Source organism: Miniopterus natalensis, chromosome 16, assembly GCF_054644295.1.
Source record: "Miniopterus natalensis isolate mMinNat1 chromosome 16, mMinNat1.hap1, whole genome shotgun sequence".
NCBI lineage: Eukaryota > Metazoa > Chordata > Mammalia > Chiroptera > Miniopteridae > Miniopterus > Miniopterus natalensis.
Window position 1 is genome coordinate 5,758,572 of NC_142096.1, and position 26,324 is coordinate 5,784,895.

Here is a 26,324-nt window from a genome sequence, read left to right on the forward strand (position 1 = left end):
TAAGGATCCTTTGTCTCTCTCCTGCTAGTAGATTGCCCTGCTGGATGCTCACTGGAAAGTGCGGAGCACCGGTGGGATTTCTTTCCGTTCTTTGCGCTCAGACTTCAGTAGGCCACAGACCAGCGTCTCGGGGCGACCGGTCTCATCTCCAGTCCCGTCCCCCCATCAGCCTTCCTAGTGTCTGCTGGAGGCCTGTTGAAAAGTGATGGCAGGTGGGTGGGTTCCCCTCCATGTAGGGCTTTCAGAGGTGCTAAACCATGCCAGCCCCTGCATGGAAACATTTGTTGAAAGTTCAGTTTTCTTCTTACCGGTGTTCTTGTCCTCCGGCTGCACCAAGAGTGAAGTGAAAGCCACTGTTTATTCCGTTTTCCTCTCGGGGGCCTTGCACTTTTACGACTTTTGTTCATTAGGTTTCTTTGTGACTCTGCTGTCTGATGGATGTTGAAAAGCTTTGATAGGTTACATGGCTTACTCTTATTGTTACAATGGAATAGAGTTCTCTTGTGATCCTCTGTATCCTCAGGGAAGAGAAATTAATTGTTAATAAGTAACATGAGCTGCATACACACGTACCTAGAAATCTGATGATTCCTTTATACTACATTTGACAGTTACCTTGGGTAAAGCTGCCAGTAGTTGGTAGCTCATACCTGCTCTGTCATTTCTTAGACTGTGATTACTCTCCCTTGCCTTGTTTTTGAAGTATTGATTCTTCCTTCCTGGTTTACTTAACTGTTTAGCCAGAATTCTTAAAATTATTCTTAGAAGTAAGATTAGCAAATAATTTCTTAAGAGCTACACAAATCTAAAAAATTCTTACTTTGCTATAGCTGCATAATAGAAAAATAGTGAGCTTTAAACTTCGATGAAGATGAACATGTCTATGTTTTCTGTCTCACTCATTGGTTCAAGATAAAATGCCGAGTCCTTTTTACCATTTATAACTTGGTATTTTATAAGACAATATCATTGCTTGACAAGGTTTCTGTAGCTGACAAGAAGAATGTATATGTAATTTTAATGCTCAGCAACTTTGGTTTCTGTCCCTTATTTCAGTTCTCAATTTTCAGCTTTTATGATGTAACTGAAAATGACTGTGGTGCCTTGATTTAACTAATCGGTGAGCCTGCGTGGAATGTGGATAAGTGAACCATTTTGGCAGTGAGCAGAGAAGTAAAGCACACTTTTCTCATTAGTTGTCTCCCAGGCTAAAATTAAACAGAATAATATATTGCCAAAATTTAGTGATTTATGGGGGATCTGTTCTGAGTCAACTCAGTTTCAGACTAATTGTCTGCACACTTATATGTTGGAGCTTTTGTGTTATTTTTAAAGGCTGTGTCTTGTAAATTGAGTATAATATGAAAATATCCCTTTAGACTTAAAAGAACATTACGTCTAAGTATAATTTCAACTAAATTGATGATAAATTAATAGATTATTCTGTTTTATCACCTATTTAACATTCATAAAGTTCAAGCTTGGCTGAGTCATTTAGTCATTTTTTGGTACAATATAATCATATAACTTATATGAACATTTATTGGTGAAATACTTTTTTAAAAAATTTATCTTTATTGTTGGAAGCATTACAGATGTCTTCTCCCTCCCCCCATTGACCCACCTTTTAACTTGTTCATTATAATAAAGTAAGTGAGACTTCAAGATTAATTTTTGTTGTGGAAATATTGTCACATTTGTTTTTCTTTTTCTCTAAAATTCTAATTTAAAGTGTGCTAATAACTTTTTTGAGAAAGTTTTTTAAAATTTACTTGACACATTTAGTTTTTGGCATATCTGAAAAGACTTTTAAAATAACTTGCCTAATATGGAGAATGTAATTTCTTAATTTACTTTTGTCTTTAGAGTGGTTTATATACTTTTCAATATATATACTGATTTGTTTATATAGGATTTTTGTGTATTTTTCATCATAAATTTAAAATGTTTATATGTGGCTTAATAGTTGAGATGGATAATATTGGAGAGACTAAAACTTACCCTGATATATTTATTTTTTACCCTGATATATTTATTTTTACCCTGATTATCAATTTTTTTATTATCATCTTTTATATATAACATTTGATAGATTCAAAAGAATATATATAGCATATATATAAGTTTTGAAGTAAAATCATGTAATGAATATCATTGACTGTTTGCTGAGAAGTTGATTATCAATTTATTTGCTGTTTTTATTCCCTATACAATCTCCACCCCTTTTGGGATGCTTTTCTGATCTTTTTCTCTTCAGCGTTTTGTAGCTTCTTTTCTGTTTGTCTAATAAGTTTATTTTTAATTATCCAGTTTGGATTCATTGGGCTTCTTGGGTTTGAGGCTTACTATCTTTCAACAATTTTATAAAATTCTCAGCTGTTATCTTTTTAACAATATTGCTTTTTACCCATTCCTTAGTATCTCCCTCTGAAATCTAATTAGACATTTGTTTGGTCTTCTTACTGAGTCCTCATGTCTCCTAACCTCATTTTACTAGGTTCCTCCCCCCCATTTTTTTCTGTCTCAGATGCATTTTAAATTATCTTTGTGTTTTTTGCATTTCACTAAATTTTTTCTTCAACTCTATTTAATCTGCTGTTTAACCCGTCTAGTGAGTTTTTTGCTTCAACAATTAAAGAAGTCATTTCTGTAGTTTCCATTTTTCTCTAGAATATATTGTTTGATACTTTATCATTGTTGCACTTCCTTATGGTCCTGTACTTTAAACATGGCTGTTCCATGTTCTGTATGCGGTATCTCCAGTACTTGAAAAGTCTAACTAAACATGTTGTTTGTTGATTTTTTTGGCTTTCTCTCATGCTGATTTTTTGTTATGGGGACTATTCACAGATACTAATTTGTAGATGTTACGTGATAATGAATGGGAGGCTTTTTCAAAGAAAATTTTTCTTTGCTTTTGGTTAGTGACTAACAGGATATTTCTCAGCAAGAAAATCTAAGGCTCTTCTACTTCTATTTCTGTTCTTCCCAGTTCTTTCTCACGGCACGTGTACCTGTTTTTTAATGTTCCTTTTTCAAAAGGTAACTAGTTTCAGTTCTTTTCCGTAGTTATTTTAGTGTTTACTTATGTATTTTAAAATAAATAACTTGGCTTTTGTTGCTCTTTCTTAATTGTTCAGTTTAGAGCATTATTTATTTGAAGTCTTACTGTGGGCAATAATAATTGGCCAACTTTCACCCTCTTTAGCACCTGTCATGCATTCCTCTTATATACCCATGCTTCTGATATTGTTATATCATAGGTTTGATTAATCAAGTAATTCATTTTTTTAGAATTTACATAGTTCTGTCTACGAGTATTATTTACATCACAGTCATGTTGCATCCTATAATTGGTTATCCTTGACTTTTTAATGTTTGTTTCTTCTGTATTAAATAGCTGTGCTTGTTGTTACTAAGTTTTCCCTGTGCCTGTCACTGACTCACTGTTGTCCTCCTGGGCATTCCCGTCACTGTCCTCCTGCCTTGGTCCTTTGTCTTCTGGGTCTCAGTGTCGTCTTCCTGTTGTTATCCCTCTTTTGGTGGATCACATTCTTTATTGTTGATGGCACGTTACTTGTGTTGTGTTCTCTGTTTATGCAACTTTAATTCTAAAATTGTATTACAGTGGGCTTGTGTGATAGGAAGCAGTTCATAATAATTTAAATCTAATTGTAATTTCATTTCTCTATGTGGATTTTAGAAAAGTATTTTAACCTTTAAGATTGAATTATGTATTCTTGAATTTAAATTTCTTAAATACTCCACTTAAATGTGTTCGACTAATTTTTTAAATTAAAAGCCTCTGTAAAAAATTTCCTTATGATTTTTCTCTCTCTCCCCCTTTTTTTAGTTTTTCATATTTGGAGGCAAATTCTGTTTCTCACCCAGTAACATTTTTTGAGAAAATGAGTTGTTATAAAACAAAGACACTATTCAAATGAACTCTCTCTGCATACTATAATGCTATGTTTTTTTCACTTCATTGAATGACAGTGTCAGGTGTAGTCAAGTTCCTAGAATTATTTGAAAACAATATAATTTTGGGAAAGTCCTGTTTTATTTCCCTTGATATAACATAGCATTTTTAAACCTTATTATGTACACTACTGGTATTTGAGAAATAGAAGAATTTAGGTCCTTATGAGGAATTTACATTCTATTACAGAAAAAAGTATATTAAATTTCATTTTCCAGTTGACTTCAATTGTGAGTCCCTTTTTGCAAATTATCTTGTATTTTGCCTCTCCCATCATTCCTTTCTGGCATGTATTTGAGTGAAGCATTACTCATCAGCATGCGCATTGGTACGTGGATGGGGCAGTTGCTTGTGTTGTCTCGGCATGCTGCCTGGGAATCTGCATCGATTTCGGGTTCCTGAGAGAAGTAGCACTGTAAGACCGAACAGGAGTATACATGGCAGATTTCGCTTGTTTGAAAATTCTGTGCAAAGCTTTGAAAAAAAGGGAAATTTTCTCTTTCTCTTGCTTCCTGTCATCCATCCTGTTTCCATCTTTGTGTGTTTCACTTCTCATAGGACTTGGTATGAATACTAACTTTACTAATGCTAATGACTTAAATAATCTGCAGTATTTTAGAACAAATGGGCTTTTCCCAGCTAACCTGAAAACCTACTTACCATTTTCCTGACTTTTTTCCCCCCAGCCCCTACCTTATGGCAGGTACTTTCCTAAATACTGGACATACAGTTCAGGGCAAAACTGACAAATATTCTTTCCTTCATATTCCACATATCCTTGTGGAGCTAATATTTTATTCATAAAATATATGTAGAAATGCAAAAGCTTATTTATGAATATGTATAACTTGCACATAAATTAAAAACTGGATATTCTGCTTTAGTTAAGCTCTGTGTATGCTGCTTTTTATCAGAGAGGGACAGAGCATTTCAGCTGGTAGGTTTGAATTACAGCTTGTTGCACTGCAGCCTTTGTATGATGTCGGAGTGTTAGCCTCCATTTCATCTGGGCAGCTCTTTCTTTGCTTCTGAAGAGTTAAAGCTGTAATTTACAATGATTTATTGAGTGGTTATAATACTGCTTCCTTTCACACCCTGAATTAGTTTTATAAGATAAACAAAAAGGGGAGATAATATTCCATTTTCATGGCCAGTACAGAAATTGGTGTTTGCCTAAAAATATTAAGCTTATTTTTTTTTTTTAAAGACAAATGTACTTAAAAAACTTTTTTAACTTAATAACTGGTTTTGTTTTTTTCTGCAGTTCACATAAGACAGCCACAAACCCAACACTTAGATTTTTTCCTTCTGAATTTGTTGTTTTTTCAGATCTGTGTCAGCAGAGACCATTTCTCCCAGTAGCATATGCAGTCTGATCCTCATGTGGTGGGGACACACAGGGCCTCAAAGACCCTGGCTCTCCGGCACTGGAACCTAGCCCCTCCCCTTGGACTGCACCCATGTCTGTCTGTGCTGGGCTTTTGCCCTGGTCCCATCACCCTGAGGTGTCCTTAGGCCCGAAATGCCAAGCAGGTGCCATGTATGTGCCAACTCTGAATCAACATTGGGGCCTGCCTGGAGCCCAGGGTGAGGGCAGAGAGGCAGGCGGTGTCTGGGTTCCATCACAAGGAACACGGTGCTTGACTGGCAATGTCTGCCCTGGCAACGCCCACTTGACATGTCTGCAATGGGGTATTGGGGGAACAGGCTTCATGCCAGCCACCAGCCCAGCTCAGAAAGGGTGCCAGGTAGCTGCAGTTGCAACTTTTCCACTGGAGGAAGCTTTATCCAGGTGAAGATAGCTGACTGGCTGTCGAAACGAGTTAGGTGCAACCTGGGAGTAAAAATACTTTCATGGCACTTAAACAGAAATAACCTTAGTCTCTGGGTAAACTCTCAGTAATTCCCAGTCCAAACTGGAAAGGTTCATCTTCAGTGCTACTGGGAAACTAAAACAGAGTAAAGGATAGTCTTGCTTTAATAAAGTTTCAGAACGGGGGCACCCTCCTTTGAGAAGCCTCAGCAGAATACACAAAAGTGTGTGTAAGAGACTGTTTCTGGAAAATACCAAAGGCACCAAACATAACCCCACCCTGGCCTTCCATTTTCCCTCAGTGCCACTCCTTGCCCCGGGTGGGGAGGCTGCTTCGGCCAGCTGACTTCTGCTCCGCGAATGTGTCTGGGTGCCTGTTGAAGTCCGCCACTCATGGCTTGTGGGTTTTGGAGGCTTCAGGGGTTTTTCCATTTGCCTCTTCTCCTGCATCCTTCCGAAGGCTGCCTGGGCCAGGGTCCACTTGTCCAGGCCACGCAGCCTCTCCCTGTACGTTTCGCTCATTCCCACAGCTTCCAGGAGTTCCGCTGTCTCCTTTTTCTTCTTCCGCTTGGTCACAACAAGCTCTGAGTAGCCTTTCAGCCTCAAGGGCCCCTTTTGGACCTGCTTCTGGTGCCTGTCCAAGACAAATGCGCTTTCCATAAGATGAGTCACATTCCATAACATTCCTAAAAGTGCATAATGTGTGATTATTAGCATACAGGGTGGGGCAAAAGTAGGAGTACAGCTGTGAGTGCGTGAAGCACAGTTTAGTCTTGTATTATTATTTATTACTGTTTTATTTTGCATTGGAACAACTGTAACCCTACTCTTGCCCCACCCTATATTTGCAGGTTGTACAGCAGTCACCATTTTCTCACTCCAGAGCATTTTCATTGCCCCCAGAAGCGCACGTTAATGGTTATTCTCACTCTCCCTTGTCCTTGGCTCTGACACCCACTGACCTCGTTTTCCTAGGGCTTCGCCAGTTCTGGCCATTTCACATAAGCAGGCTCATACAGTATGTGGTTTTCTGTGACTAGCTTCTTTCACGTTTTCAAGGTTTATCTGTGTTGTAGCCTCTGTCAGTACGTGATCCGTCTTCACAGATAAATAGTTGTCCGTTGTTTGGCTGCGCCACATTTTATCCATTCAGCACCTCAGGGACATTTGTGTTTTTCCCATTTTTTTAACTATTATGAAAATTTAACTGCTATGAAAATTTATGTACAAATTTTTGCATGGACATATGATTTTAATTCTCCTGGTATGTTCCTAGCAATATAATTGTTGCATCATATTGTAACTGTGTGTTTTGCTTTTTGAGGAAATGTCAAAATGTTCTTCAAAGTATTTGCACCATTTTTACGTTCCCTCCAGCAGTGTGTGAGGGTTTGTCACCACTTGCTGTTTGTCTTTTGAATCAGAGCTATACTAATCCGTGTGAGGTGATGTCAACCTCATTACTTCTTATGAGGAATTATAACAATTTTCACATCTTGCGTTTTAGGAGCTGTGCTTCTTTGTGGTGTACAAGGACTAGCAGTTAATATTGACCCAGTCTTATACACCTGGCTCATTTATCAGCCTCAGAAACGAACCAGTAGGCATATGCAGCAGGTGAGACATTTTTATAATTTTCTCAATGAATAATTTTTTCTTTCACTTATTAAAGTTATATATTTCTTCTATTGATTTTATTTATGGATGTACCAGATTTCCTCTCTCTCCCATTCTCCCCCTTTCAAGCATTTCTGTTTTTTAGCTTCTGCACAAGAAATTACAACTCAAAGTAGAGTTTCATTGACAATTAAAGGTATTTTCTGTACAATTGCTTGTAAAGCAGACACATGATAGAGCCTGGTTTAGGTAGGTCGTCCTATTTTACGGTCCTGTTTTTCCTCATAGTGCCTGTTTGTTCTCAGAGTTTCAGATACATAAGAATTTCTTAGTAAGCATTTGCTTTCTTTTTTGTTATCTCGACTTTTCTTCTTCATCTTTAGATTTGGTCAGCAAACATGCATTGAGTGCCTAACCCTGGGATTAGGATGGTTGGTGCAAAAAAGTTGGAGTATGTGTTTGTTTAAAAAGGTATAAATTTAAAAGTAAATAGTAGATAATTGTAGTTTCTAGAATATTTAACTGTAATTTTCCATGTCATGATACTTAAGTGTAATTCTGACAGATGGGTTTTATTCCCATTTTAAAGACGAAGAAACTGATGCTTATTTAGATTCTCTTACCTATTGTCACAAATCTAGTAAATGGCAGAGCTTAGAATTTAAGGCCAAATTTGTGCTCTATTGAATTGCATCTCCTATGGACTTAATTATAATTTTGTAATGTTCTACTTGGAATAGCTTTGTATCTTTTTTCTGAAATAACTTAAAGCTAGTTGACAGAAATACGCACATTTTTATAATTACATAAGAATATAAAAATTAACTAAAAAGTACAACTCATGTCTCAAGGAGCATCTTTTAAATAATTTTCTTCACTTTGTTCTAATTTCATTTGAAACTTCTGCCGTCTCTCTGCCATGCCATTCTTCCCTTTATCAAATAGTCACAGACTATGAGACAGTATGCTGGACACTGGGGCTCCAGAAGTGAAAATCATGGTTGAGAATATCCCTCTAGAGCTCTTTGTAGTTCATTTGAAAATATTAAGGAACATAGTAATGCCATTCTTAGTAAGTGCTACCTTAGATGTATGTACAGGATTATATGAAAACAAAAAAGAGGAATAGTTATCACAAGCAGGTGAGGGTTTTAAAAGGAGGAATTAACAGTTGAGCTAAACATCACAGGAGTAAGCTAAGAAGGAAGGTGTGCCTTGGTTGGTTGGAGCGTTGTCCCGTACACCAAAAGGTTGGGAGCATGTGCCCGAAGCAACTGATGGATTTTCTCTCTCTTAAAAAAAAGATAAACTAACAAATACCCATAATCCTATTCATCCACAGTTATAAATAACATTGGGGTAAGCATCTTCATAGCTAAATGCTAGTATTTTTCTTTATTCACTTAGAATATATTTTCAGAAGTGCAATTAGTGGCTCCAGGCATGTAGATTAGTATATTTTAAGGCCCTTGTTATATTGCCAATGAAAGAAAGATTTTTGTTTGTTTGTCTGTTGTTTGGTGTTGCCAGTACCATGGCTTTCATTGATCTCATCTTTCACCTGTTATGCTTGAGTTCAGTATCACACGATGCAGCACATAATTTTTCTCTAATTGTTTATTTCATACTGATTTTGATCTGAGTTTGGTTGTAAGAGTGCCTGGTTGTATTGCAGGATTACAAATAATGGTCATGGAATTATTAAATGTTAGAGCATAAAGGGGTTTTCCAGCAGACTTCTCTACCCCCTTATTTTATAGATGAGGGAGTCTGCTTGAATCAAAACTTACATGATGCTGAGCATTTCTCATCTCTGTCTTAAATACCACTGCCTATTTAGATTTGTGTAAATACTGTCATTTTGACTAAATGTTTAATATGACAGCCGGTACTGTACACTGTGAGGTTTCCACAGTAGATTTAATCTTTTCATTTTCTCATTATTAGCTTTCTTGTTCTTTTACTCAGACTAAATAACAATTTGTAAAATAGTTTGCCTTTTCCCCTCTAGCTCATAACTTGATTGTTACAAAGCTCTGTAACATACTATGTTGTCATTGAAATATTTATTCATAACCTAAATAATATTAAGTGCTGCGAGTTGGATCTGTGGAAGTGTGGTTGTTACTGTGCTGAGGGTCACGTTAGACTCCACTGCCACCTGCCTGGCCCCCCCAGATTCACCATTTGATGCAGCTGTATTACAGTTATCATCTGTTGTTTCCAAAGCTGCAATTTCCTTCTCAGTTTGTGGCTAAAACCCAACATTTGATGATTGTTTTCCACCCAGTTCAGCATTGATCTTTGATCCTGCAGCAAACTTAAAAATACCTACGCTTTTTTTTTTGCCAAAAATCTGACAAGATTGTATTGGGCGTCATCAATGGTAACATCAGACTTTATTTCAGTGAATAAAGATGAAACAGCTGCTTTATTGTTCAGCTCAGCACTCATGCATTCAATATAGGATCATAATGTTTTCCAGCTTTCTCTAACTATAGATATTTTTCTATGTTTTCTAAATATACTGTGGATATCACTTTGTCAGACAAAATAGACTTCCAGCAATTCTCAAAAAATATTGGACTGTCCATATTAACATTTACATAATCAGTTTATAGAAGTATGTGTCTAAAAATATAATTTTATAAGAATAACCTTAATTTTCTATTAACATTAATTTCCTTTTATTTACTTATTTTTATTTTTTTATTTATTGAATTTATTTGGGTGACCTAACATTAATTTTCAAAGCTAATTTTAGTTTTGATTTGCTCTTACTATGTTATCTTTATACGTCTTACTAAAATTTACTATTATTTTCAAGTTTCCACACAGAATTATAATTTAAAATGTCATTCAGTGTGAGTGTGTATGTGTGTGGGGGGGGAGGTTGAGGGAAGGGCGGGGAAAGACACAAAGAGGAAGGGCAAGAGAGATTGGTTGTTGGATTGACTAATTAATTTAAAATAAAGTCTTGCACGGCTGGGCGTGGCTCAGCAGTTGAGCGTCAACCTAGGGTCCAGGTGATCAGGGTTCGATTCTCGGTCAGGGCACAGGCCCAGGTTGCGGGATCGATCCTCAGTCGGAGGCGTGCAGGAGGCAGCCAATCAGTGACTCATCATTGGTGTTTCTGTTTCTCTCCCTCCCTCTCCTTTCCTCTCTCTGAGATCAATAAAGAGATATTAAAATAAAATAAAGCCTCAACCCCAACTTGTAAAGGACTTTGTTCAGTGATGCCCTGTTGAACCCTCCCTGCTCCTGAGTAGTAGTAATCCAGTTTCCCACTCGCCTCTCCAGCAGCCTGTGGTAGCCGGTCCCCTCGTGATGCCGCCCAGCAGAAGGAGGGAGGATGAGGCATCGGTTGGAAGTGCGCCCCTGGCAAAGCAGCAGTCCTGTCAGGCCTCTGAATATGCCAGCAGCCCTATAAAAACAAAAACAGTAACAGGTACGTGTCCACTCTAGAGGCTCTGTGAGCTTACCTAACCTCTGAGCTAACAAATTTTCAAGTTGTCTGGGCCACAGTTTCATGAATGCTGACCAGAGGCATGAGACTCCTGTTCCTCCCCCCTTCTCTTATTTTCTGAGCTAGATCGTCTATGCAGATATAAAACATAAATTTTCTTCCATAAAATGTTTTATTTCCTTTATTGTGTAATGAAAAACAGCACTTTATGATTTAAGTTTAATTGGTGTTTTTCTCTTTAACTTACAATGTTTGTGATGATGGGCCACCTATCTCCAGGTGATTTTATATTTTTTCTTAGATATTCAGCTTTATTTCATATAACTCATTACCAAGCATATTGAAAAAAGTTTTATGTTTTCAAGAAGTCAAAACCCACTTGTTAAATGTCTGTAATGGGCAATACTCTATTATAGGTGATATTGAGGGTGGGAATGTTGATAAGGCATGATGCCTGCCCTTACGGAGTTTAAAATACGATTGTGTACTTAAGGAAGTTCAAATGGCCATTTGTGGGTTAGAGGGAAAGTTGGTGTTATTTTCTTCACATTTGACAGCAACAATAAATACACTAATATACATTTTTGTGGAGTTTTGTACATAACTATCATTATTCTGAGCTGTATTACTTTTTTAAAGTATGATGTTATGTTTATTTTATAGAATTATTAGATTTTTTACTTGTCAGTACCCACAGGCTTCTACTTTGTTGAGATTTACTATGTCAGTTGATAAAAATGCCAATGCTTATTTTTTGTATCATAGAAAGATTATCTGTAACTTGCATTGAGTTTTTAATATAAAACTAGATATTTTTTTCCTTTAGTTACCATCTCTTTAACTGGTGATCTACATAAAGGCCTATAAATATTACTTCTGAATATAAATGTCCATTAAGTGTCAATTGATAAAAATAAATTTAATCTTATGTACATATTAACTATGTATTCTGCCTCCTGCTTTACTGTTTAGTCCTGATCTTTTTTCTTTTTAAAAATTGATTTTAGAGTGGGGGGGGAGAGAAAGGAAGAAACATCTGTGTGATAGAGAAACATTGATTAGTTGCCTCTGTACATGCTTCATCCAGGGATTGAACCCACAACCTGGGTATGTGCCCTGATTAGGAATTGAACCTTCAACCTTTTGGTGCATGGATGACACTCCAACCACCTGAGCCACACCAACAAGGGCTAGTCCTGTTCTTTAAATCACACTTGATAATTGATATAAAGTTATTAAGGATGGGTAAAGATGACAGAAAATGCTTATCATTTCTCTCTCATCATTGATGTTTCTCTCTCTCTTTCCCTTTCCCTTCCTCTGTCTGAAATCAGTAAAGATATATTTAAAAAAAGAAAAGAAAATGGTTATCATTGAAATGAAGTTACATGACATAGAACTATATAGAAAATATCACAAATTTTAGAAAAATACATATTTGCTATGCGTGGAGAAGTTTTTTATCTAAAGTCACATCTTGTATCAGCTACACACCAGTTCACAAATGATACCAGTTACTATCTGAGACATATTTTGCTTTCTTATACTTCCCCATTTTTAATAAGAAATTTATATTAATTTTATAATGAGTAAAGTAACGTAACCAAAAAACAGCTTCCTATTACTAATTATCACTTTATAGAATATGAAGAAGTGTGTAAAGAACACATTGTTCTTTATTTCAAATTACAACATGAACTGTGGGTCTTTGAGTTGAGCGGTTTGCTTTTTCTGTCTTTAGTGTTCCCCTGTTTCTAGAACACTTAAGTCAGATATCTGATAGGTATTCTCCTTATGGTTAAGCATATCAGTACTTCACCCAATATAGATTCTTACACAAGCTAGCGTAATAGTGAGCAGTTGTCAAACTAGTGCCCTGTCCTGGCCTTGTTTTGACTCTTTGAGCATTTATAGGAGGATACCCACCATTGTTACTTTTCTGGAAATCTTGGTGGTAGTGCTCTCTCCCTTTGCTTGAGAATGCTCTTTGCCAGCCATATGCTTTAATTAGAAGTAGGTGTCAAAAAGTTTTGTTTTAAGTAGAGTATACTGTTCCTGTTTGGTTTTAAATTAAAAATGTTTTATAAGTCCTTTGAATTTTTACCTACTTCTAAATGTAGTTATCATTGTTTTTGTTGTTCTTTACATTGCGTCGTGAACTGTAATGAATTTGGTAAGGTATTCATAGCTTTTCACACATCGTGTTTTTGTTTTACTTTTTCCATCTTTACCTTTTTAAAGATACAGTTCAGTAGTGTTAAGTATATTCACATGTTGTGAAATACACATTTTAATTTTTAAACTGAATTTTACAGTGGAGAAATGTTAGTATTAATTTTTGTCTGAATTCTTATTAATGTTTTTTGTTTTTATAATCTCAACCTAAGGTCCAATGTTGGTCTTATGTTCATCCCCAACAATTTACGTGGTATTTCTGGCACATGATGGCCAAGGCCAGCTGATAAAGTACTGGCCTTGATTTTGGTGTTTAATTATTCAACATGAAGCAGACATCTTCCTCTTCCTATCTCAATTAACCAGTGTGAAGTAGCTGCTGCAGTGGGAACACGTGACTAATGACTGGAATGTGTTGACAGCAGAACAGCACTGTTTTAGTGATGCAGGCACGCAGGGCAGACCAAGCCAGAACAAAGTCGTGTTTCACATGAAGATAACACATTATTACAGAACTCTAAATTATCTTCTGGAGGATTCGTATACCCTTCAAGGCAAGGAAACCCTAAAAGATAGGACATCTGTTTACCCTATGTTTTGGAAACCTTATGAACATTAATTTGGGGCTCTTGACAAAAATGTCTGTAATGGAGATGAAAACTATAAAAAGCAGGATACTCCATAAATGATAGCTTTAAAAAATACTGTTCATTATCATCAAGTCTAAAGCTCTGTAAATACAGTTAAAATAATAGAAGGCCTTTTCATTTGACTGCTTAAATACTACCAAAATAATAAAGTTGTGATATTTAATTATGTAAATTTTAAGAGGTAATGTCACAAAAGAAAAGTATGGAACTTTAACTTCTGACCATGATGGAGTAAAAGGGACTAGGTTTGTATTCCTGCTGTAAATAACACACTGGTCAAAATATGTGGGAGAAATAAAAGGTCGTACACATTGGACAGGAGGCAGCATAGGATGTGGTCCCTCATAGAAGGGAAACAAGTGAGGGGAGGCCTAGGACTGCCCTGGCTTTCTGGCTGTAGGCACTTCCAGCCCATAGAGCAGGGTGGGATATACCAAACTGAGCTCAGCTGTCTTGCTGACTTGAAGTTATGGGAAGTACAGGGATAGAAGTATAAGGAGGCAGAGATGACTGGCTCAGTTGGTTAGAGTGTTGTCCCGTATACCAAAAGGTGGTGGTTTCGATTCCGAGTCAGGCTCATACCTAGGTTGCAGGTTCCATCCGTACTCGGGGTGCATACGAGAGGTGACTGATCGCTGTTTCTCTCACCCTCCTCCCTCCCCTCCCCTCTTTCTTTCTCCCTTCCTGTCTCTCTAAAAATCAATAAGAACATATCCTCAGGTGAGGATTAAGAAAAAAAGTCAAGATGGTGATGGTGGGTGACTGCATGATACGCTGTAAGAGCCATAAGAACCGTGAGGCTGAAAAAATTCGATTTACCGAGGTCATTTGGCCAGAGGAGCTTTAGTTGTTAGGGAGTGAGTGGGAACTGAGCACAGAGACAGCTTATGAACACCACTCTTTCAGAGAATCTGACCCCATGGCACTCGGTGCGCCTGTAGCTCTAGAGAGGCAAAGAGGAGAGAAGGGAAAACTGGAGATGCAGTGACGGTGGTGGTAATTTATACAGTGAGATTACAGACGAAGCAGAATATAAACAGATGCAGGTTTAACAGTCAGGAGAACTGCCTTTTCCTCTGAGTCAGAGGTAAGAAGATAAGAATATATATACCATTATTGGTCAATTTAGTTAATTTTGTCTCCTCAACCAAACGTATTTGCAGGATAAGTATTGTTTTCCTTGCACTGTTTCAGAGAATGTAAGAGGCGAGGAAATTTTTTCAAAGTAATCCCCTTGTTTTTCACGTATAAGGGATATGTTCCTTCTAAGCAAATAAGACATTACACTATATTTAACCTTTTTGAAAAAAATCAGTTTGATATGTTACTCAAGGTTTGAAATTCCTTTAAGTCTTTAAAAAAATCATTCTATTCATAGGAAGTAGTATACTTGTAGGATGGTTTCAAGTAGGGAGATTTTCAATTTTTGCTAGTAATAATTACTCCTGAATTCACGGATGTATTTTGGATTTCTAATTTTTAAGAATTGTGGATTATAAGTAGAATGGTCACACCAATATAGTTATTCATCTAAAAGTGTTTAAGCCATTCTTAATTTGTTTAAGCTTGAATGTGAGCAAGTATATTCTTAATTACAAAGTGGAATTAGTATTAATATACAAGATGTATATTTTTCTGAATTTTTGTATAAGTTTTTCACTTTAATCATATAAAATTTTGCATAAAATTTCTATGTGGTTAAATATTTAATTTTGGAAAATATTAAATCATGAGAGTAGATGCTAATGCATAATATGCAATTGATTTTATTTTTTCAGGGATAAAATGTGGTTTAAGTAATATTTTTTCTTTGAATAGGAAAAGGTTTAAAATGAAATGAAGTATATCTAATGAAGTACATCTAAAATAAAACAACTTGAAAATATCATTCAGGAGTACTTAATGAAAATATAGATATATTAAATTGTTTTTTCCCCTTTTGTTCTTTGGAAGAAAAATTATTTTTATTTCTAATTCTAAAATTTATAGAAAAGTATGAGCAGCCTGCAGAGTTTAAAATGATATTTAATATTCAAATTGTACATTGTTTCTACATTATTCTGGGCAGTGGGCATAATTTATAGTCAGACAACAATTCTAAGCTTTGTTTCCTAAAGGATTTCAACAGATGCCGATAATGATGAGATATATCAGACTTATTCTGGATGGTTGTAGCCATAGACTAGAGTTTCTTAACACTTACATTTCAATTTATGTTTCATGAAACATTCCTTGATCATTTGAATGATAATTTTTATACCTGTATCTGGTAATTGTGCTACTCACTTGGTACTACCATATACCTGAATTTCTTTCATTCCTAGTGTTCATATGAGGACTCCTCAAATAAATCCTCAGCTCATAAAGAGATATCATTTATACTTTTTTAGTGTCTCCTGGTGCATCTAGCAGAACGTCTTATAGTGTTGTTGATTTCAAGAATGTGTTCAGTTTAACAAACTAGGTTTATTGATTTCTATTTTTATTTTTTTTATATTTTGAAATATGTTTTTATTGATTTTAGAGAAAGGAAGGAAGAGGGAGGGAGAAAGAAACATTGATGTGAGAGAGAAACATAAATCTGTTGCCTCCCACACACATCCCTACTGGAGACAGAACTCAAAACCCAGGCATGTACCTTGTCCAGGAATAGATCCGGTGATCTTTTAGTGCACAGAAAGAACAGTGCTCAACCAACTGAGCCGCACCAGCCAGGGCACTGATTTTTATTTTTAAATGTACCACAATTTGCATAGCATGCGCATGATGTCTTTTCTTCTGGGAAGCTCAATTCTCAAGTAATTATTTCATATTTAATTTTTAAAAATTTTTATTTTCTATCTCCTTGGCTCATTTTTTATTTGTCTAGGACTATAGAGCAGAATATTTATTTATGCATGGTTTCTTTTAATATGTTCCAGTTTTACTCTCATTTTTACTTTGAAAGTAGAATATAGACCACTAAATTTTGTCAAAGGAAATGGCTTTAGAAGATAAATTATTTTACTGTTGAGAAATTCCTTTTAAATTCTACATCCTATTGGAGTTATTTTACTTGGATTACTGTTTTCACTACCTCACTCTTTCCCCTGTTATATGTCCTAGCCCAAGCCTGGATCAAAATAAAACAAAGGAGAAAAAAACAAACAAAACCAGTGTTTTTGGTTTCCTTGAATACAGCTGAGGCAGGTTTACATTTTGTTAAAAGCATTACTAAATAGTAAGAGAGAACGAATTAAAACAAGTACAGAGAACACAAATTATTTGAAAATAGTTCATCTTTAGAGTAGTAGTTTCAGACTTTTTTCTTAGTGAATTCCTATCAGTAAAAAAATTTGAGTAAGCATCCAGAGTATGTCATTTATTGATTTATATATTAAATATATTTTTCACTATATTAATATATTATAAAGGATACTAGGTAATTTTAATTTTATTAACATTTAAATGTTATGATTCTGATAAAATTTTAATAATACTTCACTATTTTAGAGTAGTAGTATTTTGTTAAATATTTAAAATAAAGTTTAATTCTTTGTTATGATAACTTTTAAAGGTTTAGTTTTCATTCTATATATTTAATAGTTGATTTGAGTGGCTGACAAAGTTAAATAGCCACTTTACTGATATACACAGATCCAAGAGGGGAGAGGGCAGCATTGATGCAGCCAGGCATTTATTTTTCAGTCCCATTCGTTTTGTTAAGGTCTTTGTTGACATCAGGCTGGTAAATTTGCTTCTTCCTTGTGTAAATAAAATATTTTTCGAAATTAATCTAAAGGTGTTGCTTTTTTCTTTTAAAAAAAATTTGTGATATCTTTAATACATATGTTTGGGTGTGTGTATTTTTACAGGAATCTTTTAAAAGTATGTATGTATCCAAATTGTGAAGATTAGTTTAATTACTAGTAGATAATAAAATTTGTAAATCTTATTAACTATGTATATATAAAGAAATTGTAATAAGTCACAATTAAGTGAAAACAAATGAAAGACCGAAGGGCCCTTGCCAATTTGTTGTTATTAAATATCTACTTTTCCTTCAGTTTACTTAGCATAGTGTTATCTGTGGCCTTCTGACATGGGGACTCAATTCCATTCTATTCTACTAAATGTTAACAGTATGTTTTTCTAATTTTTAGATAAAAGTAAATATGAATAGGTGTTTTTACATTTCCCCCCAACAGCTCAGCAGATGGTCTTGCATTTTTGTGTACCACATATCTGAAGAACACTCCTGTAATGGGTGTTATTATTTGGAAGTTTTAGGGTTACCTAGAGAAAGTCCCTCATGTAGGGTCCAGATTGGAGGGTCCCTAGAAGCAAAGTTAAACTGAGAAAAATATTGCCTAACATAGCTGAATAAATGTTCTAGGGCCAGAGAAAAGATTTAGAGGAGTAAAAAAATTAATAGCATCTCTAAAAATGCAGACTTAGGCGGGATTCGTCTGGGTAATGATCGCTGAATATGGCAATGAAAGGAGTCAGCGCCAGGTAAGCTAAGTGGGCTGCGAGGTTGAATGGTTCTTGTGGCAGTAAGTCCGGGAAATGGGGGTGGGTGTGAGTTCGCTGATATGCTTAAAGCATTTGGGGACATTTTGGAGCCTATGCAGGCTGTGAAATGAAAGGGCTGGGTTGGTACAACTACTAGCATGTTGCCTGGTTTTCCCCCTAATTAATAGGTGATTCCTTTACTAGGGGAGACTCCTTTGTTTTCTTTTTCTTTTTAAAAAATTTTTATTGAATTTATTGGGGTGATGTTGATTAATAAATTTATATAGGTTTCATGTGTACATTCTATAATACATCATCTGTATATCATATTGTGTGTTTACCAACCAAAGTCAGGTCTCTTTCCATCACCATTTATCCCCTCTTTACCCTCTAAATTAGACAGGGCTCTGATTGCAAGAAATTGAAACTGTATTCAAATGATTTTAAGTAAAAAAAAAGGGGGGGGATATTTATCGATTCCCATTACCAAAATAGTAAAAAAGGCAAAGACAGATCTTTTCTTTGGAATGACTTAGAACCAGACTCCCCATCATCAGGACTTCGTCATTTCGTGTTGGCTTAATTTTCTTTTACTGAACATAGGTTTCTTGACATCACAGTGCACATAGATAGCTATGGCATATCTGGACTCACATACTTAACTCTCTGTGTTCAAAGAGGAACAGATCGGATCCAGCATCTGTTGAAAACATGTGTGAGGAGGATTTTGTTTGGCCTCTCTTGGACCATGTGTACACACACATCTTGGACAATCACTGTGGCCCAGGGAGTTAGGTACCAGGATTGGCCCAGTGGCAACCCAGGATGGGACATGTGTCTACCTCCATGTTCAGGGATATGAGATGTTTTACCAGAAAATGTTAGGATAGCAGAAACATGGCTCCTGGGGATAATTTTTGAGAGTCAGTCATCTATTCCAGTTTATGTCTATTAATTTTTCACTTTATAGTTAGTCTCAGAAGATTTAAAACACCACATTTTGATTATATAATGTTTGGACTAACTCGCAGTCACACATTTCTATTTTGGTAGGAATAAGGTAAATGGATTATGAAGGTATTGTACACATGATCTGGGGGTCAGGGGGAGGAAGAAGCTGGAATAGAAAGGCTTGGTATTTATAAGATAGATTGCAGACTTTGTAACAGGTTTTTTGTTTGTTTATTAACCTAGAATTTGTTCAGTTATGGGAAAAGAATTAGGAAGTGTGTTTGTTGTGTACAGTACGGTTTTGCTTTACACAATTTATTAATTTTGTAACTTTTATTGTAAATATTTTTTTCAAGAGAGTCACTAATTTGGGTTAACATATGACTTAAACTGAGATAATTTTAAAGTTGTTTGAGAACACATTGTGATGATAATAAGTATATTGAAAGTTTTTTGAATGTAGAGTTCTTCTACTTCTGCTGGTTTTTACACGAACTGGCAAGAATTCAGCAAAAATTCAACCAAATTGTTTTGTATGCAGTCTCCCTCCGCCTCCCCTTTGTAGCAGTCAGAACAAGATTATAGTTTCCAGATGAAATTCTGAATGTCACATAGTGATGACATATATTTTCCTGGTTGGCTCAGCATGAGATGCAATTTTGCATGCCATGTCACGCTGACTTGCAGAATCCAAAAGCCATTATTTCCCAAGGGGCTTTCAGGAGTGATAGTATCGAATGTAGTTCGTATTTTGATGAAAAGTCTCAGGCATTATTGCAGTTTCTATGGCAAGTTGCTTAAAGCTTTATATATTATCTAAACTCCAGAATTTTAAAAATAGTATTACTACATAAAGGTCACTTTTTATTCAAGTTATTTAAATTTATATTGCCAAATAAAGTTGCCAAAAGTAATGATTAGTGCAAAATATAGATCAAGATTAGGAAGACAGGGTAGAAAAACCAGTGGACTTGGGACAAAAACCCTACTTTTGTTGTTGTTTTGTTAATCCTTACTGAGGATATTTTTTCCATTGCTTTTCAGAGAATCCGGGTAGCGGGGGAGAAAGGGAGAGAGAGAGAAACATCAGTGTGAGAGAAACATGGACTGGTTGCTACTGACTGCCTTCCTCATTTGCCCCAACTGAGGGTGGGGAGCGAACCTGCAACCCAGGAACGTGCCCTTGACCGGGCATCGACCCGGAGACCCTTTGGTGCGCAGGCCAACACGCTAGCCACGGAGCACACTGGCCAGGGCCAAAAAACCTAGGTTTTGACCTGAGTCCCGTGTGTCAAACTAACTTCAGACAGTCACAGTTTCTTTCTAAAATGATAAGTATACCCAATAATATCTCATAGATTTAAGTCTTCTTATGAAACTTAAGTATAAGACTTAAATTAAGATATGTGAAAGTTCTATAGAGTGATAAAACGCAATTCAGATGGAAAGTAAAGATCTCATGTTTTATGTTTGTATTTTAAAAGGAAAATACAAGGCTTCAAGCAAGGTGAAGCTTATTTCATCTATTGGCTTCTGCCTCTGAAGTGGATTTTCTTTTTTCTTTTCTCTGTTTGATCTTAATGGTCTTAAAGTTGCCTTAACACCTAGTGTTTCCATTCATGCCTGCCTAACATTTATTTCACACCAGTGATCTTTCTATTTTACATTTGTCTTACTGACTTGCTTGGTTATACCACCCTTATTTATTTATTAATTTATTTATTTAAGTTGTCTCATATCCTATTGCCTAGACATCTCTGTTTAGGTGTCTTACAGGCCACTCAAGCAGAGCATGTGTGAAATCTGCACAGCTACGCACCCCCCCCCCCCCAACTGACCATGTTACTTAAGGCTGAACCCAAGGATTTATCCTAATTGTCTCCTTTTACTGCCCATTCTGCCTCTGAGTTATGTCTCTAAACTTTCTTTTCTTTTTCTTTTTTCTTTTTTTAAATATATATTGATTTCAGAGAGAGGAAAGGAGAGGGAGAGAGAGAGATAGAAACATCAATGATGAGAGAGTCATGGATCGGCTGCCTCCTGCACGCCCCCAACTGGGGACCGAGCCCGCAACCCGGGCCTGTGCCCTGCCCGGGAATCAAACCCCGATCGCCTGGATCCTAGGTCGACGCTCAACCGCTGAGCCACACCCGGCCGGGCTCGAAACTGTCTGTCTCAGCCTGACCGTATGCAGCAGCCCTGGTCTGAGCCATGTAAGTTCTTGCACAGAGTAATACGAGGCTGTTCTAACTGGACTCTGGTGTCAGTTCCAGATTATCTCACCATCTGATCTCGGTTACCCTGACTTACTTTCCAGATGACAGCAGGTCATCTTATTAAAAATCTAAATTGGATCATTTTATTCCCTGCTTAAAACACGTTAGTGACTTTTTATTGCACTTAAGATAAAGTCCAAACTCCCTAACGCTGCCTGCGTAGTGCGACCTGGTCAAGTTGTGGTCAGGCTCTTCCATCCCATCCTTTGTCATTGTTTCTTACGCTCACCCTCTTTTAATTCTTCAAACACTCTGTGGTTTTTCTTGCCTGAGATCTTTTACATATGCTTTTTCTACTGTTTCCATTGCTCTTTTCATAGCTATGTATTTTTCATATTTCAAGTCTTAGTTTAAATGTCATCCGCTCAGTAAAGAAACCCTCCCTATTCAGTCTTTTAAAATAGGTCTGTGCCGCTCCCCCAAGGTTCCCTACCTCAACATCACTGTTCTTCCTGATAATACTGATCATAGTTTTCCATTCTTTTTTATGTCTCTTCATCTGGAATGTATATCAAGGACCACATCTGACTTTTGTATTCCTGGAATCTAACAACTATTTCTGGCATTGAGCAAATATGTACTAAATAATTACTGTATGAATGAATGAAACCTTTTCTCTCGTTCTTTTTATTTAAGGGCCTAACAGTCATATTCCCTAATCTTTTTTTGCCCCCTGTTCTTTAATTGATTTAAATTGATGTCCTATAACTTTTCATATCTGTTCCCAGTTTTTCCAGGGATATTTATCAAATATTTAGGAGAGGCTAGCAGCTTTTGGTACATTTTAAATTGGTGCACATAATCTTTTAGGGTATTCCTGCTACATCAGAAATTTTGGTATGTTTATAAATGTTGAATTATGATAATAGTCCTGATACAACCATGATATTGACACAAAATTTTATCTTTAGTCAAATAATCAGTACATATAACTGTGAACCCTTGCAGTGTTCTTAACTCTGCTAACTGCTTTTGGAAACTGAAAGTAGCATAGGACACAGCTTCCGTTCTGATGAACTTTAGGTTCTAGGTGGAGAGGGGAAAAAGTATGTGCAATGTGGTAGCTTTATATAACCGTGGAAAATTTAGGGAAAGGAGCCAGTACTAGCTTTCTGAATTTGTAATAAAAAACTGTGTAATCCTGCGGCAAGTCCTCAAGCGTTTCTCTCTTTCCCAAGCTTATAACACCCCATCTTTATCTCTTAGGAAGCCTCTCTTTTCCTTAGGGGCTCTCTTCGGTAGTCATCTCTCTGCTTATGACTGTTTAAAGGATGTGCTGCCTCTCCAGGATGATCTACAACCTGAGCTTGCAAGGTTTATTCTCAGGAGACTTTTTATCTTTTAAGGGTTTTGTTTTGTTTTAAGTAATTCAACTCTGTTTAAGAAAATACCCCCAACACAGTATTGTCTTGGCTATGAGTACGTGGCTAAATAGCTTGATTTCCCATGAATATAAAGGGAAAATAAAGATTGGCACACTTTTCTTCTTTGTGATTATTTAAAATTTCAAAAATGAAATAATAAATCATAAAAGTTACAATTTTGACCAAAAAAAGTCAAATAATATGCTACTAGGGAAAGATTTCAAGAAGGTACACATATGATTTTTTCTTTTTAAAAATTCTATAGATTGATTGATTCAGCCAATATTTACTGAGCAAGATGCTACTCGATATAAATAAAGGATACATAGTTGGTCATCTCAGTGAAATGAAGACTGGCTTAGTATCAGCACTCTGTTGAATAAAGTACATAAGCACAAATTGATGGTTAGCTATCTTATCGTTAAAGGAAAAATTGCTATAGGAATTTTTTATTGTTGTTACTCTTCTATTAGAAGTCATCCTCCCCTGCTGACAGTTAACCACTACCCTTTATTGCTATACCATGTAGCTCTGCTCTGTTGCTACTTTTGGAAAGACAAATATTCCAATGTTTAAAGTTATACCATGAAAAATTAACTGTTATACAGAATTACGTGAGATTATAGAGGAAGGACCAAATCTAATTGGGGAAATCAGTGACCATGGCTCAGAGGAAATGGCATGTAAGGTACAACTAAAACAGTAGACTGATTGTGCTGGGAAAGGAGGGTAATCGTTTCCCATCTGGTAAACTTCAAGTTCTTTTCTATACATTATAGTCAGTTTTTATCATTATTCCTTATATAGCACTTTCATGAATTGTTTTTATATACATCATGACTTTCAAAGTGAAAAGTGTTCTTGACATCAGGTATAAGTATTATTAAATTCTCACACTTAAATTGCTTTCTCCAAGTGGCATAGCAAATGGCACAGGTGAAACTATAAGTCAAGTTGACTCCAAGTACAGAACTTTCTCCAGAAATGAAGGTTTACTGTTGATTGTACCAAGTTGGATGGCGCATGCCTAAGAAATAAGTGTTGATATTCTTTTAACCTATAAGATTTGGGTCTCAAAACTACCTCATTTATTGTTGAAAACAAGAAGTGTAATAGATATCAGACCACCATGTTAATGTAGATTTGATTTAGCTCTAGTGAGACTGAACAAATCTTATGTTTTCTGAACTATTTGTGGTACCATGGTCCTTAGTAGAAATGTGATACATTTATTAGATATTTGGTAGAATTAGAAGTAGTTGCACCAGGTTTTAATAACAGAAGAGGGACCATAGCATAGTAGTTAAAAGCATGGACTTTGGAGTCAGACTGCCTAGATTCTCTTCCCTGTTTGCCACTCACCAGCTGGGTCACCTAGGATATTACTTAGCTTCATTATCTGAAAATGGTAATAACAGGAGTCTAAATAATAGTGCATTCATTCCTCATGGGGTTGGGAAAGGTCTAAACTGGCTGATGATTATAAAGCACTCACAGCAGCACCTGGCTTATAATAGGTGTGACAGAGGTTTTGGTTAAATAAAATGTGGATCAAGATTGAAAGTTTTATGAAGTATAGATATCCAACCTGTAAAATATATGTAACTACAGAAAAGAAATTGTCCTTCTAAAAAAAAAGCAAACTCTCTTCCTGCTATCTTTTAGAAAATACCATGGGTTGAAAATCCATTTACCCAAAATAGTGTACTTTTACACCTCTAATAGATAATCCTATTTAATGAGAATTTTTAACAGATTATGTTTGTCATAGCTTTTTGGGTAGCACTTTGAGGTCACATAGATTTCAGGGCCCCCTTCGGTTATTTTTTATTAGAGAAGTTTATTACAGTAAATATGTGGTTCTTTTGGTTTAGTAGTTACTTGCAATACTGCTTCATGGTAATGTAATGGTGTCCAAACTGCTTGACAGTGTTAGCATTTATTAGGTGGATTTATTTTTAAGTTGTACTAGCGGTATTTATAATAACACTGATATTCTGTATCAGTAGATTTTGAAAATTTGATCATGAGCAACTTTTGTATAAACCTTTGGTATTCATTGTTTCAAATAATTTAAAAGATTTTTTTATAGTATTTTTTTTAAAGCAGTTTTAGATTTAAAGCAAAATGAAGGATTTAAAGCAAAATGAAGGGGAGGGTACAGAGATTTCCCATATGCCCCCAGCCCCCACATATGCATAGCCTCTCCAGTTATCAACATTCCGCCGAAGTAGTACATTGTTGTAACCGATGAACTTATATTGACACATCATAATCACCCAGAGTTCATGGTTTATGTTAGGCCTTGCTGGTGGTGTAAATTCTCTGGATCTGGGCAGATTTATAATGACAGATGTCCGCCGTTGCAGTCTCACTGACCTGAAAACCCTCTGGACTCCCTAACTCCTGGCAGCCATGCATCTTTCTATTGTCCCCATAGCTTTGTGTTTTTCCACAGGGTCACACAGTTGAAATTATACAGTAGGTAGCCTTTTTAGACAGGCTTCTTTCATTTAGTAATCTGCATTTTAAATATCCGCCATGGGTTTTCATGGCTTCACAGCTCACTTCTTTTAATATTCCATTTGCTGGCATAAAGCAGTTTCTCAGTTATCTTCTGAAGAACATCTTGGTAGCTTCCAGGTTTGGGCAGTTATTAATAAAGCTGCTAAAAATACCCGTGTGCCAGCTTTTGTGTGGTTGGTCTACTTTTAAGTTAGTTATTTTAATTGCTGGAGTTCTACAATAAGTTTAGGTAACCATTTTCTTCTCATAACTACTAATGTACAAAAGTCCAAGTGAGTCGAAAGTAAATTAATGCATGTTTTTTTAAAAAAAATTATAACAGGTAATTCACTGTTGTAAAACATTTAATTCTGAAATATCAGGAATAAAGAATTAGATACGCCTTCACCCTTACCCCTCATAAATTCTTTTTTATTCTCCTCACGGGGGGCCACTGTGAAAGGTTTACTTTGTGCTCCTCTATTCCTTCTATGTGTGTGGTAGACAGTGTGCATACTCAGGCTCACACTGTTCTAAAAACGTATTTGGATTATGCTACACATATATATTTTTTACTTCACAAGATATGAAAATATGCTTGCTGTCATACCTCTGATTATTCCCCATTTTAAAATAGTTGAATGATAATCTTTATTGCAGGTATCCCAAAGTTAATCTAACCATTTCTTTTTTGATTGGGAGATAAGTTGCTTAGCATTTCTCTCCCCTCTCCCCTCCTACCCCACCTTTTTCCCCACCTTTTTTTTTTTTTGCCTTTTCAAATAATGCTTATACAGAACATCCCTTATAAACTGTTTTTATGCATGCACTCATACATATTTTAGTATTTTTGTAGCATAGATTCTTAAAAATAGGATTATTTTGTAGAAAGAAAAAAGCATGTTTAAATTCTTATAGATACAAATTGGCCTTTTGTTGCAGTTCCACTCATCAGACCTCCTTTTTATTTCCTGTATATGAAACCTTCTCATGAGAGGCTTCAACAGTGACCAATTTTGTAAACATTCAAATTT

General features: G+C 35.9%; 1 protein-coding gene across 4 annotated transcripts in view; it reads left to right on the forward strand.

The window, feature by feature from the left end:
- Positions 1-26,324, forward strand: part of VPS13B (vacuolar protein sorting 13 homolog B) — a 454,216-nt gene that overhangs the window by 149,239 nt on the left and 278,653 nt on the right. For 3 of the 4 annotated variants that reach the window (XM_087825303.1, XM_087825300.1, XM_087825302.1), the window contains exons 20-21: positions 7,300-7,409; positions 10,710-10,857. In XM_087825303.1, coding sequence (XP_087681429.1) covers positions 7,300-7,409; positions 10,710-10,857 — 258 coding nt within the window. The remainder of the gene's footprint in view (positions 1-7,299; positions 7,410-10,709; positions 10,858-26,324) is intronic. The other variant, XM_087825301.1, reaches the window with a different exon arrangement.